This window comes from Helianthus annuus, chromosome 14 (assembly GCF_002127325.2).
Source record: "Helianthus annuus cultivar XRQ/B chromosome 14, HanXRQr2.0-SUNRISE, whole genome shotgun sequence".
In the NCBI taxonomy this organism is placed as follows: domain Eukaryota; kingdom Viridiplantae; phylum Streptophyta; class Magnoliopsida; order Asterales; family Asteraceae; genus Helianthus; species Helianthus annuus.
In genome coordinates this window covers 133,375,489-133,390,820 of record NC_035446.2, presented here as the reverse complement: position 1 = coordinate 133,390,820, position 15,332 = coordinate 133,375,489, and the positions used below count along the sequence as shown (strand labels likewise).

Sequence of the window (15,332 nt, the reverse complement as noted above, 5' to 3'; positions counted from 1 at the left end):
ACTTTCAAGTTTATTGATTATGTTGGTTGTATGTTATGCAACAGGGAATACTGCAAGCAGTGACAAGGTTGTTTCCCTGTGCTGAGCACAGATATTGCCTTAGACACATCTATGAGAATATGAGGGGGACCTTTAAAGGAGATCTGTACAAAAACATGCTCTGGAAGTGTGCTACTGCTACTACTATTCCTGAATTTCAAACGGCCATTGTCACACCCCAACCGATGGCGGAAACATCGGGATGAGACGAACAAATTGCTCAAAACAACATAACACTAAATGTGACAATATAAATTAAATCATTTTATTAAATTCTAAAGTAAGGTACATTGCCTCAAATAAACAAACATAAATTCAATCATTAACTAAAATGCTAAAATGGGTTTCTAAAGCCATCCTAGCTTGTTTCTTGATTCTTGAACATTCAACCTGCATTATGTATTAAAATAAAGTCAACAAAAAAGCATGTTGGCGAGTATACAAGTTTTCATACATAGCATAATACGTGTTTAAAATGTTGCTCGTATCCAAATGTGAAATACAATATCATATTGACAGTATATACTCGAAACGATGTTACTCTATGTGTCCAAACCAAAGTTTAACGCAATTAACGTGCCTACCCAAAAGAGTGTGGGTGGTTTTAACATAGATTAACCTAACAATACCCGTTAATATAACGAGAGGGGCATTTCTCAACCTATAGCGCTACCATTGTTAGGGGAGGCTTGTACGAAGTTAATGAACACATAGTCATGAATGTTTACATTAGCATAACATGTCTAACATGATTAAAATGTATCACATAGAGTATGGATAGAGTGTGCATAAAATGTTTGATGTGATTGTGATGTTTGATATAGAATACATATTGCACCCAAAAGTGGAAAATAGAAAATGGGTCATGTATACTCACATTTGATTGCGTTGCGTGTTTCTTGGTAACGAAAAGGATTGAATCCAAGAGATTGCAAGAGAGTGCAAGAGATTTACCCTATTGTGATTTGGAATTCATTAATTTATGTAGGTGAAATAATTTAAATATTAGAATGATAATTTTCATGGGAAATAACAATAGTAATATTTTTTTTTTAAAAAATTTAGAAATGAATATGTTATACTAAAATTTCTAATAACGTTATAATATCATTTCTGATTTCATTTAGTAATGATAATGATAATAATAATATTAACTTTATTTTTGTAAATCAATTATTATTAATATTTATAATAATAATGTTAACAATAATAATTTTGGTTATTATTATCAATATGATAATAATAATAATAATAATAATAATAATAATAATAATAATAATAATAAATATAGCATTATTGATATTAATATTAACATATGTAATATATGTTAATATTAATGATAAATTATCATAATATTGAAAATACTAATTTTGATTAATAGTTGAAATTCTGAAAATAAAAATAATAACAATATTATTTTGGATCAATAACAAAATAATATGATGATAATAAGAATAAAATTCTGATTAAAATATTAATAATTCTGTATTAAATAATAATTCTGGATTAAATAATAAAAATAAAGATTTTGATAAAATAATAATTCTGATAATAATTTCAGGAATAATAATCTGATTATATATAATATTAATAATATTTCTGTTTTATACATATTATAATTAAGTATGTATATAAATGCTAATTTTATATATGTTAAAATTAATATTTCAGATTATAAATAAGATTAGTATTAAAAATTCTGTATTTGTAAATCTGATTTATTCTGATTTAATAGTTGTTTAAATAATAATTTCTGAGTATTACTAAAAATAATTATATAGATAATAATAAACCAATTATTTTTAATAATAATACTAATATTCTGACCTTAGAATTGATATTAATATAATTCTGTTTTCTTTTATTGTATATAATAATGATAATAATATAATGATAATAATAATAATAATAATAATAATAATAATAATAATAACATTAGGTTAAAATTACTGAATAATGACATAAACGATAATTTGATAACATTCACTGTAAATAAGAGATCGGCCGGAAAATGAATCGGAGACAAGCGGGAATTACCGGAGAGAGTTGCAGGGGGCTGTCTTCCGGCGGGCAACTGATGAATTCGTCTTCTTCATTGGAACATAACCAAAGAAACAAACATGAACAGAAAGAAAAAGTTTGTTATGAACATCATTGAGCTTGAAGCTTTGTTTATACAGAACGAATTGGACAAGGAAATATTGTACCGAAATGAGGCGAAACAGTCCCGTTGAGATCTCCGCGTGTCTCTGGTAAACTCGGTTTCCTCCGGCAATGGTGATTGCTCCGGCGAAAGCGGTGGTTCTGTTCCGGTGACTTGTTAATGTAATAGAGAGGTGATAGGTTTATATAGGAGGTCGATGAGGTCGTGCGAGTTTGGAAATGGTTCCGAATTGAATCATACAAAGGAAAGGAATCGAATTTTTTTGGGAATGATTGGTATGACAGTAATGCGAGGATTCAGATTACCAGAATTAGACCGCTCGAAAAAGGAAGGTCAACGTGATTGCTGTCAAACTGTTTGGCGGTTTATTTTGAAAAGGAAGGAAAGGCAGGAAGTTGCGTATAAGATTAGACCGTTTCCATAAATAAACGGATGCGGCATGCCCGGCTGAGTGGTTAAGTGTTCGTTTGTTATAATCAAGGTCGCGAGTTCGAGTCCCACCCAAGCCGGTTCTAGGGGGTTTATTCCCTTTTTGTTTCTTTTTTTGATATCTAACGGAGCTAACTGAGTTTTCTAACTCAGTTAGTGATTTCTTTATAAAAACTAACCTAGTTGGACTAACTAGGTTAATTTGAAGGTACTAAAGGATCTACTAACTAGGTTAGGTTTAAACTAACCATTTTAACTAAAAAAAACAATTTCATAAATCTTTTATTTATTTACAATACTAATTTATTTAATTTAATTATTTTATTTAATTAATATAAATGCTATATTTATTTACAAAACTTATTAAGTTAATTAAAACATTAATTCATTTAATTAATTAATTATATATTATATTTATTTATTAAATATATATTATATTTGTTTATTAAATATTGATATATATTATATTTATTTGATTTAACCCAAATTTTGGAGTATTTATCGAATTAAGGTATAAATTCCCAATTTTTGTCTAGTTTAGGGTAATCTCTTGATAATACTTGTTTCGAGAGCTGAGATTAGAATATCTTTCCACTGTTTTTACGTGTTTGACATAGTTTAACGTGTTTTCCAAGTGTAATAACATAACATGGTATTAAAACAAGCATATGATCAAAACAATGCATTTTTCATTATGATCCACGTCTCGAAATACAAAATTAGGGTAAAATGAGAGTACACTGACTGAAATTAGAAAGTTTGATACGACTTGCTAAAAATAGAAAGTACAAAAATACGAAACGTTACAGCCATGGATGAGTTGAAGGCCTTTAACAAGAAAGCACGCTTGTGGTTGTCTAAGATCCCACCTTTACACTGGACAAGATCACACTTTTTTGGTATGTTAGTTATTCATATATATTCTGGTATGTTAGTTATTCATATATATATTCTGGTATGTTATATTCAAGTATATTGAAGTAATTTTTTCGAATATAACAGGTAGGGCAGTGTCTGATGTTTTATTAAACAATATGTGTGAGTGTTATAATGGCAAGGTGATTAAAGGCAGGGATAGGCCCATAATATCTGCACTTGAGTACATCAGGGAATATCTTATGAGAAGGATTGTGACGGTTTTGAAAGTAATAGAAAAGTGTGATGGATTGCTAACACCAAGAGCCACACAAATGTTAGAGGAGATCAAGAAAGATGCAAGTCACTATCATGTTCAGTGGAATGGAGTACTATGAGGTTAGTGGGAAACCCAATCATGCTCGTGTGGTGAATTTGGAAGCAAGAACATGTAGTTGCAGGGGTTGGGAATCACAGGTAAGAAACTGTTTGCTATAGTTTCATGGGTCAAACTGTATGGTGTATGGTATATGGTTTAATGTATATGCCTTTTTCACAGGGTTACCTTGCAGACATGCTGTGGCTGCACTTTGGTGTATGGCTGAAAATGGAGGAAGGGTTGGGGCTATAGAGAGTTGGGCTCATCCGGTGCACACAATGGAAAGATGGAGGCTGGTGTATTCTCACAAGATAAACCCATTGAATGGCAGGGCTTTGTGGACAAAAATTGAACTTCCGACAATTATCACACCACCTAAGCATCATAATCAGGTGGGAAGACCAAAGAAGTTAAGGAAGAAGTCTGCGGCTGAAATTGAAGACATGACACAGTCCGGAAGTTTGACAAAAATACACACTCAAGGAGCATGTAGCAAATGTAAGCAGATAGGGCACAACTCCAGGACCTGCAAGGGGAAAAGTACGATGGCTGGAACAAGTGTCAAGGCTGGAAGTTCGAAGGCTGGCAAGGGTGTGAAGGCTGCCAAGGGTGTTAAGGCTGCCAAGGGTGTGAAGGCTGCAAAGGATGGAAAGGCTTGATAGACTAGGCTTTATGTTTGCAAGGTTACACGTTTTGGGTGTTTTTGAACATGTTTGCAAGGTTACACTTTATGTATTTTGAACATGTAATGGTCGTTATGTTTTGGTGGTATGGTTATGTATGCAAACTGATGCACCATTATGCAAACTGATACAGCATTTTGAACATGTAATTGTAATGCTTATTGATGTGGTTTATGATATTTTTCATGTGGTCGTTATGTTTTGGTAATTGGTCGTTTAGTTTTGGTCATTGCACTTTGGTAATGAAGTTGGTCGTAATGTTTTCGACATTCGTCGTAATGTTTTCGACATTGGTTATGTATGTTTTCGACATGGTCGTAATGTTTTCGACATTCATTATGTCCTTACATCAGTACATAATACCTTTGTATTTCATTAACACAAAAAACAACATACATTACATAATGTCCTTACATCAGGATTAAAAACTACTGCACTTAAACAAACAACACATAAACTATGAACAAGACCCAACTTAGAACCAAAATCTTCTTCAATTTTATAGCTTTTGCTTCACTTTCTTTAAGTTTTCCTTCAACAACTATGTTGGCCTGATTAAGCAACTTGTTAGATTCTTCCAATGCGTTCTTCCTCCTTAGCAAACCAGGTATGATATCGATGCATCTTTGACACCTTTTCTGATCGTACCAGCCAATAAATCGACAATTTCTCCCCTATATTACACACCATAACATGTATTAACGATCTACATCACAATCAATTAAAATCCAGAGTGCTTACCGGTTCAGGGCATGCATAAAATCGACGACCAGGGTTCTTGCTAGTCCATGATGTTACGATCACAGCCTCTTTCCCACATTGGCAGATAACCATGCTTAATCGCCAAGATCACATAGAGAAAGCCCTAAAAGTTGAAGACTTTTTGCTGCAGAGGTAAGAAACTAGGGTTTCTGGTGGTTATAAAAGGGAGAAATGAAGTGATGGGTGGAAAAGACATAATTACCCTCATGTGCTTATCATGTGCCACAAATTAACTGAGTTTTTTAACCAGGTTGGGTAGAAAGGACAAAACTTGTAACAAAATACCTACTAAAGGACACCGCCTGTCAACATTTGAAAAAAAAGGACACCGCCTGTAAAGTACTATAAAGATAAAGGACAAAACTTGTAATTTTTCCAAAAAAAATTATATAGCGATAGGCAAAAGATCCCTAAAATTTTCCGCCACATAATTTTTTTTGGGGGGTTCGCCACTGCTAACTAATATATATTTTATTAAAAACATGGTTGTATAAAGAGTGCGAAGAAGTATAAAGAATGTAATAGGTATGTGGAGGTGGGGGGTAGTCGCCTTCCTTACAAAAATTAGTGTAATAGCTACGTGAAAATCCCAAGTTCCCCCATAAAAAATGTAATCGTTCCCTTAAGGAGACGATAACGAAACCGAAGAATTATTGGAGAATGCGAAGAAGTATAAAGAATGTTTGATGAGGATTGTGAACCGGAAGAACGAAACTGCGGCAATGCCAAGTTGTAAAATCGAGCATTTTAGCCGCACATTTGATGACTCGGGAGTCACCAGCGGGAATGTTGGGTGTTATCGGTGATATTGAAGCAAAGGGACAAGAGCTAAGAGATTTTGGAAGAGTCTTTATTTTGAATTCTATGTGTATTTTCATTTCTATGAACTTAGACATATTTGTTGATTTTGTTCACTTCCAACACCTTATCATAATCACTTTATTTATTTTTACTGTTTTTATTAATTTTAGTTTTTTAACGGCTAATCTAACTTATAATAAAAGACTCTAAATAATGTCATATGGCATTCTCTCCATCAACCTCAAAAATTTTATTTAAATTTGTTTAATAAATTTCTTTTAATATTAATATTAGTTAATAACCAATATATAGATATCACTTATTTTTATCTTTATCTTTATATAAAATTAATAAATAACTTCAATTTTGCAATTTAGACCCTTTGTTTTTTTACTTTTAACCTAAAGTTTTTCATCTTTTGCAATTTAATCCCAACTCTTTTTTATTTTTAATTTTGGTCTATCATAATTTTCATCTTTCCCAAGTTTTTTGGTTTTGCTCTAAATTTTGTGAGTTAACGCACCGCAACGTGCGTGTGGAGTTCAACATTTTTCCGTATATTTTTTCCTGTTTGACTAACCCGTCGCGTCAGATCTATTTTTCAGTGTTTGACAAGTTTGTCCAACACGCGGGTCCTGGATGGACTTAGTTATTTTTTTCTATGTTTTACGTTTCGGTTTAATTTATCAGCAACGAGCGTGCGTGATTCAAAGATTTTACGTCTGCTTTTCACCCAGCATTATTTTTTCCCGTTTTTATTTATTTTGTTTTTACGAGCTTTTCCGATGTTGGTGGTCGCTGACAATGGTATAGTATTGCTACTACTTAACACAGTTTTATGACAACCGCTGCAACGCATGGGGCTTAATACTAGTATTGTATAAAACCAAATCGATTATTAATCTTAGTAATAACTATTTATTAAAATTATTTTTTCATGTGTATACACAAATTTTATATTAATTTGTTTCGTTTATTTTTTTCTATTCTATGTCTTAATTAAACTGTAACATTGTTTTTCATATTTTTGTTAAATTAGTTACAATGTTATCGGTTTCTTAAATTTGGTCCGATCGTCTTGACCAGTGGACAAGTATGGTGTCTGGTTCGATACGGTACGCGAAAATCCCGAGTGTCACCTATAAAAAAAATTACAGTCGTCCCCTTAAGGTGACGCTGACGAAACCAGAGAATTGTTGGATAATGCGAAGAAGTATAAAGAATGATTGTTGAGGATTGTGAAGTAGAACGGAACTCGGGTGATGCCATGTTGTAAAATCAAGCACTACGGCCGCACATTTGATCACTTGAGAATCACCGACGGGGAGGGCAATTCGGTCATTTTTCATGTAATTTTGTTAACTAGAAGGGCAATTCGGCCATATAAAATGACCGAATTGCAGCAGAAAAAATGGATGAAGTTAACCCAGTGGACTAAAATGGCAACGGTGAAACCTTTTTGGACCCACATGAGAAAAATGAAACCTTTAAACTAAACTGGTAAAATGGTTCAAACCTCATGAACTAAAATGACATTTAACTCGCCATTTTAGTCCCTTCTCTGATTATTTTCATTTCCATGAACTTAGACGTATTTGTTGATTTTGTTCACTTCCAACACTTTATCAAAATCAGTTATTTATTTCAGTGTTTAATTAATATTAATTTTTTTAATGGCTAAGATTGTATTTAACAAAATAGAATATTAATCTTACTATTATAAAATCAGATATACTCATATACATAACTCCCACCATAACCGTTTTGTCAGTTACACATGAATGTGTAACTCCCATCATAACCGTTTTGTCAGTTACACATGAATGTATATTATTGTATGGAATGATGAAATGAGAATGGCTTCCAAAATTTACAATTCAATTCCCTATTAATTTCTTATCACGTTATCAGCACGATGGCCTCTACACTGGGATTTACAAGCCATCTGCAACGTTTGTTCTTCGCCGGAGATGCATACGTACTTGGTTTGCTTTTTCGTACAATTCTCTGTTCATCACACTTTATCCTAATACGCATCATCACAATCTCTAATATGTGTTGCACATAATTATATGTTATCTGTTTCGATTTGGATTTTAGAATGCATTTTATATTTCATACAAAACTCTCTCTCTCTCTCTCTCTCGATCTCCAACAAATTGGTATGAGAGTGAAGAACCGAAAAGATACCGAGTGTGTGATTCGATATCGATTGTGAAGAAGAGAACCCATGTTACGATCATTTATCCCGTTTTAATTATCCCTGAACCTAAATCGACAATCGGAGGACATATCCGATTGAAGTCTTGCAATCCTTGTTCTTCGAAGTGTTCTTACGAAACTGAACCGTACGATTCCAATTGAAATCAAAGTAATTAAAGGATTTATTTGATCACTCTTGATTATAAAGAAGGACAGTTTTGTACGGGATATACAAACCATCACCGGAAAACATTTTATAAGAATCCCCTGTTTCTTATAAAAGTTGAAAATTTTGGATTTTTGATTGAATCAATCAAGGGTTTACTTGATTGTTGTTGTTCAGACATTAAGGACGAAAAGAATCAAAGGAGTTATTTGATTCAAATCACCGGTAGGGTTACTCCGGTGAAACTGTAATTGTTCACCCATGTTTAAGAATTTTGGCGCCGGAAAATCGTATCTTTAAATCATCGTTCAGAACAACAATTGAAGGTTATTCGATTTTTAGTCAACATCTTTGGACAGAATCAACACAAATAGGTTATCTAAAACACCTTCACATTATAATTTTTGTGTTGTTTCTTTGATTCGTATTAAACCGTTTTGGCGCGAAAAACTGTGATCAAATTTCCGATCACTGTTACTTGCAGAATGATTCGAAAGTTTGTGAAAGTTTTCAAACAGAATCTTTATTATAAAAAAAGGAAGATTAAGAATTGATTAAGATTCTAAATTCATTCGAATTTTTTTGAAAAGACTTCAACAGAATCATCGTTGCTAAAGAATTTGACTTTTGTAAAGTCAAAATTGCCTTGCATTTTGATGGGTAGTCAAAACAGAAATATTTTAAAATATAAAAACAAAACAACAATGTTGTTCCTTTGTGACTGACGGTAGCAGTCGAAAGTTAGAAACATTTTAACAAAGAAAATTATATTTGTTTTCTTTGATGGCAACACTGAAAGGCCAGAAACGATTTTTAAAGAAAAAGAAAACGAAACGTTTTTTTTTTAAATTGTGATTTGACCGAGTATCAAAATCAGAAAACCTTAAAACTAGATTTTTTATTAATGCAAAGTCAAAGGTGACTTTGGGTAAGTTTTGATGTCACAAAAAAAAAGAAAAAAAGAAAAATCCAAACAGAATCATTTAAAACTTACGCTTAAGTTAGCAAAGTCTACTTATGAAATATTTGCCACTTAGACTATTGCTTAATGGTCAAGAGAAATCATTTTTTATGGGGAGATAAGGTTCAATTCTTGTGAGGTGTAAGTATTTAAAGGTAATAAAATTAGCCATTAAAAAAATAATAAATAAATAAAAAAAACTTCAGAAATATTTTATCTATATCTATATATATATAAATGAGATGTGATTTGGGCTAGGTGGCATTGGATTTGGGACAATTTTGCTGATGTGGCAACTCATTTTTTTGAGTTTAGGAGGGAATCCATTATACAAAATTCTAAATCTACAAAGAATGCTTCTGGACGCGGGATCCGTATTCCTTCGGGTCACCCAATAAACAAAATCGGATCCATTATATAATTTTGGATCTCAATTATTTGCTTTCAGTTTCTCTCTTCCCTCTCTCTCAAAACCCTAGCTCAAACGAGTGCAAGTTCCGTTCTTCATTCTCATATTCATCAACCGCCACTCTTCTTCCCACATTCGACGGCACCACATCTACCTTCTGATGATTATTTTCAAGGTAAGTTAAAGCCTTTCGATTTCTATCTCTAATTTGTTATATAAAATTATTATATGCGTGGGAAACCCTAACACAACTCTCTTTCGATTTCTATCTCTGATTTGTTATAAAAGTAGATTAATCCATTTCTTATTTGTTCCTCATTCAATTAGACTTCATTTGTTCGCAACCTTCTGCCAGTCTGGTACGTTTCAACCGCATTTTGCATATTCCGATTCATCGCATATCTATTACTTATTCCTTTTTTTTCTCAATTTTAGGGTTTTAGATTACTCACCGGTGCCGAAATTGCAGAAATCGGAGGAATCAGAGAGTTTTGAGGTAGTTTTTCACTTTTAGTTTTGTATCGTATTGATTGCACTTCTATCGGATTGTATCATAACTTGTGTAATTGATCATGTATTAGTTGTGGAGATAGTTGATTTTTATTAGTCAAGTTTTGACTGAAAGTTGAAAAATAATGGTAACCACATTGCGGTATATAAAAGTACTGAACATTAAGAGATTTTATGACTTTTGACCCATGACAATGGCCGATATGATACATGTGATGTATAATATCTGAGAAGTACCTAATTTTTCATCTTATTTTGTGTGTATTTTATTTCAGAAAGTTGTGTTCAATAGGATTTATTGTATTTTAGGAATTTTGGGGTTTCGCCACTACTCAATTTGCTTCTTTTGCTTCGACGAGCGGTATATTCTAACTCGCACTGGTATATTAAGGGAAAACTCCCACGTTCTTTGTCATGCCAGTGAAAAGAAAATGGAGGAGCAAGTAGAAGAATTATGCTGTAAAAGACCGCTTTTGATGAAAAGAAAGGAGGTATAGTGACCATGCCTTTCATCATAGGTATGAAATAATCCACATTCTTGAAGTTAAATTTTGAAATTATTGTGATTTTACATCATGGGTTCCTTGAATCTTGAAGTTTTATGTTTTTGTAAAAAAGTTTTTTGGTGTTACAGTTTGATTGTATATTTAAAATTTTTAGTGTTTTAGGTTGAATATCTATTATTATGCATTACAATCGTGACACATTTGCCTTATGAATATGTCAAATGAGGATTTTTTTGTTATTCTGGTTAAAAATATCTGATACATATATTGTTTAATCGAACTCATGTATTTTGTTTTTGTTTTTTATATTGTTGGTCTAATCTATTCTTTATTTTTGTTTTGGACTTGATGAATGATGTTTTTTTTATGTGGAAGCATGAGGATATATAGTTCACTGAGTTTATAGAATCATTGAAGGGTCCAATTTTGTGTTATTTCTGTGCATTAGATAGAACTGTTTTGTATTTGTCATGTTTTCTAATGTTGTTGTCCCTCTCTTATCATTTCAGGTATGGTACCAACATTGCAATCACATGGTGTTGAAAGTTGTTTTAAAACACCAGGCTCTGATTTGGTCGGTGCAACCTAATTTCATTTCAAATTTCAAAAGCTTCCCTTGTGCTCCCTCACTATTCTCTTTCACGACTACAATTAAGGTGAACACGAAGAAGCAACTGATAACGATTAGCGGGCGTTTGAAGGTATCCAAAAGTGGTTGTAAGTGAGTACGAGGATGTGCTTGGTAAGACGACGCGACGGTGGTGTGCTGAGGACCTAACTGTCGCCTCCAACAAGGAATGAGTGGCTGGGGTTTGTGTAGAGCCAGGTCAAAGTCGAGGTCAAGGCCAAGGTCAGCCAACGTGATACATTCAGATTTCAAAAGGTATCAGTACATATTTTACAGTAAACCTCAGAACTCTCATATGCTAATTATTTTCATTTTCATTTTCAGAAAATGACGACAGGTGACGGTGATCGGTCTACAGGTGTGTTTGTTTTCTCCCTCTTTTTCCGGCTTTTGATTCTTAATAGTCATTAGTTTATTTGATTACTTTGATTTTTTTCAACAGGGTTGAAGCATGGCCCCAACCATCTTCCTACCGATATACATGGATTGTAAGCCTTGAATCACTTTCAGATACAATATTTTAGTTTCTGCAGAGGTTTTCAAGTGCTAGCGGTGGCTCTTCTTATAAATTTCAAACTCAATTATTTAAATTATTTAATTAGTGATCAAAGTTGACTCTTATATTTAAAGTATAATAATAAAAAAAGAGATTAACTTATGTATGATCCTCATGTGTTTTAGTTGTTTAAGTATTCAGATTCTTGATTGTTGAATTAGTCTTGAAGAATCAGGGTTTCAATTGGTAAACTTAAATTAAAGACGCTATTAGTATAATTATTAATATTATTATTCGTGAAACATTCGTATGTATGCATTAAGACCGGATCATACTAACTAACACTGTTTATGGTTTGGCGGTTAAAGTTAGTTAGTCTTAGTTGGTTACGTAGTTACCGTTAGAAACGGTTGAGCATATCTATATAAAAGGATTTGGAGGGCTATATATGTGTGTTCATTCACTCTCACTGACCCATATCATTTTCATCTTTCAATTCACTCCTTTGTTCTTGCTTTCGATTCGTAAATCAATAATAACATTCTCTACAACATATGTGTTTGACTTAATTATTCATTTAATTTTGTGCTATGAAGCCCTGGGATACTCCTTGAATGCAAAATTCTGACAGTTTCGGATGCCCAGCAGCGTCTTAAGAGTCTTAGAGAGAAGTTGACACCCAAGGAGTATCTCGAGTTTCTTGATATCATGAAGGACTTCAGGGAGGGCAGGTTTTTTCTGAGTTAATGCTTCAACTTCAAGCTTCATGCTCTTGTCTTGCACTTATCTCTTTTAATTGTAGGCTTGACATGTTGGGAGTCAGAGAAAAGGTTATAAAACTATGCGAAACTCATCAAGAACTGTTTCCGCTTTTCAACATCTATCTTCCAGAGAGAGAAAAAATCACATTCCCACAAGCGCAGATGATGTTAAAAAGGCACCCAAGTTTGACATTGGTAAACTGATGGAGGTAACTTTTGTCTATATAGTTATATTGCTATTTTGCTTTTTTTGTTATTATCTTGCTATTTTGATTTTTTGTATTCGTTTTATATGTTTTTGTTAAATATACATGTAAAATAGCATATATTGTAACATGTAGGCTAAGCACAAATTGATAAAAGTTCCGGCATCTCAAGTGAAATTAATGTCTCCCATTTGATGAGGATAATACATAGACCACACCGACATGAATGTTCCTGAAGGGATAGCTAAGCTTCCTAATCTTGAATCACTTATTATTTGGGATAACTTCTTTAGTGGCACACTGCCACAAGAATTGGGTACATTTTAAAACTTTATAATGAGGGTTGATTCCAAGCTATTTTAGGTTGATTCCAGCCTTAATTTGGACTTTGTTTTACATTTTAGCTAGAAAATGCCCTGAAGCAGGCCTAAGAGTTCGAAAGCTCGCCATTCAGGGCGCAATGCAAATGCGTTGGGCTGCGTCTGGGCGCCTAGACACGCACCTAGGGGGCTTTTGACAGATTAGCTGTAGATGTTGTTTTCGACCTTTCAGGCTCTTTTCTACTGTTTTGTGTGTGTTGAGCTGCTGTATTTTCAAGATAAGCTTTACTTTGTCTGCAATCATTGAAGACACTAAGATTTTAATGGAACTCAGAGAAAATTTTGACCAAAAAATACAGTTGTCATCAAGTCAATATTACCATCCTATTCACTTGGGATCGATTTGGGGGCTATTAGATGGTTTTATTTTCTGTTTATTATGCTAGGCATATCTACTCATCTATGAGGTTCATTGCATTACTCTGATTTTTTGTAGAATTTGTTTCGTACCTGTTGTCTGTTGTATACTTGCACCTCCTAGAGGACATGTGATGAGCAAATTAAGCATATGATTTGTTAGACTTGCATCTCTTCGTGAACATGATCGGTGATAGGAGTTCTTGGAGACAGGATAAAGGTTAGTTTTTTTAGGATATAGGTTATTCATATTTGTTTGTTCGCTGTCTTTTGTAAGTATTAAGGTTTCTGATTTTTAGTTTCATCTGAATCGTTGGTGGTCAAAATTTATTTAATCGTCAAAGTCAACTAAGTAAAGGGGTTTAGTATATGTAAATTTTTGAACAATATGCTTTTTAAACTAATATATAGGAATGCTCAGCAACGAAATTGAAATGGAGCTGCTGATTTAGTAGAAATTGATGTGCAGGCAGAGGCACATGTAAATTATACTTGATAGTGAATCTCTGCACGATAAGAATTGTGTATGAATTTATTCTCTAAAGCTATCTATCTATGTGAATCTGAGGTGAACATATTGTGTATGATTTGCGGATCGATATGTTCATTATTTCTAACTCAAAAGGCTTGAAAGAAATAGTGATGTGGATTAAGAAATAGAGGGGGATAATGGATTGGCAAAGCAACTACGCGCATCGCTGAAATGCTTTGATGTGTCATTATTTCTGCTCATTGTGAAATAACCAAAACCCCATAATAGAGGGAGGGCCCAATGGGCCCTAAAACACTTTGTAATGCATGTGGGGTCCGGTACCGGTCCGGGCGGCTGTACCCTGAGTACCGCCCGGCTGCAAGTACGACTTTTGTTCCGGCTCTGCACTCGAATTCTCATAGGAAGGTGATAGAGATGAGGCAAAAGGCGGTTGAGTAAGCATGCATGCGTTTAAAAGGAAGCAGGTAAGAGGGTTTTTGTGTTTGATTTATTATGTTTGAAAATTGTGAGTCATATGGTGGATCTTGATGATGTTTGTGTACAAAGATGAAAGGAAAACAATTAAGGACCCGTTTGATGGTGATTAGTTCTTAGGGTTTAAATTTAGCATAATATGTTTGGAGGTCAAGTAGGTTACAATTTTGAGTTAGTAGGAGTAGTAGCTCATGTGAGATGTAAAGTATATTTGACTATTGACATCTATGTTTTTTAGTTCCTGAAGACATTATTGTCTTCATTCTCAGTTCATCAAATTTTGGTTGTGTTTTCTGCAAGGTTTTTTGTTAGAAAACTATTGTGAGAATGCAACTTTTTATTCGTGCATAATAAGATTGCAAAGTTTCAAACGAATCTCGATTATAAATCGATTGTCAAATTCATTGAAAAGAACCTAAATGATTACGCAAACCGAGAACCTTTATAGGTTCCTCTAATTTTAAACAAAGAAACTAACAAAAAGGGCCCCCAAATGAGTAAGTGACAAAGCGCACCTTTATAGGTTCCTCTAATTTTGTTGGTTAGAGATTTATGACTTTTTTTTTGCAACTGCACCTTTATAGGTTCCTCTAATTTTTACCAACTAAAAATTAGGGATGAGCTTGGGTACCAACCGGTGCCGGTACCGAAAATACTCGGTACGGTTCGAT

The 15,332-nt window shown here is 33.3% G+C and overlaps 1 protein-coding gene and 1 long non-coding RNA gene across 11 annotated transcripts; one reads left to right on the top strand and one right to left on the bottom strand.

Annotated features, from left to right (window-relative positions):
* Positions 1-4,951: 4,951 nt before the first annotated feature.
* Positions 4,952-5,430, bottom strand: LOC110905860. Its single transcript, XM_022151305.1, has 2 exons — positions 5,291-5,430; positions 4,952-5,223 (listed from the first exon to the last, which is right to left on the bottom strand). Exons 1-2 carry the CDS (start codon positions 5,381-5,383, stop codon positions 4,987-4,989), a joined length of 330 nt encoding a protein of 109 aa, XP_022006997.1. The 5' UTR covers positions 5,384-5,430; the 3' UTR covers positions 4,952-4,986.
* Positions 5,431-9,873: 4,443 nt separating this feature from the next.
* LOC110909331 lies at positions 9,874-14,960 on the top strand. 10 transcript variants are annotated; one of them, XR_004879389.1, is made up of 11 exons: positions 9,877-10,025; positions 10,178-10,209; positions 10,286-10,346; positions 10,670-10,878; positions 11,376-11,749; positions 11,819-11,852; positions 11,937-11,982; positions 12,587-12,721; positions 12,793-12,960; positions 13,093-14,218; positions 14,320-14,960. It is a non-coding gene; the product is annotated as an uncharacterized LOC110909331 (long non-coding RNA). The 10 variants fall into 10 exon arrangements; XR_004879394.1 differs by having other exon boundaries at positions 9,878-10,025; positions 13,093-13,273; positions 13,774-14,960; XR_004879390.1 differs by having other exon boundaries at positions 9,878-10,025; positions 13,093-13,914; positions 14,106-14,960.
* The last annotated feature ends 372 nt before the right edge of the window (positions 14,961-15,332 follow it).

Excerpts from the sequence above, each read along its gene's own strand:
- LOC110905860 (XM_022151305.1), bottom strand. The coding sequence starts at position 5,383 with ATGGTTATCTGCCAATGTGGGAAAGAGGCTGTGATCGTAACATCATGG. Across the intron at positions 5,224-5,290 it reads TTTATGCATGCCCTGAACCG|GGGAGAAATTGTCGATTTAT; the intron begins GTAAGCACTCTG and ends TGTGTAATATAG.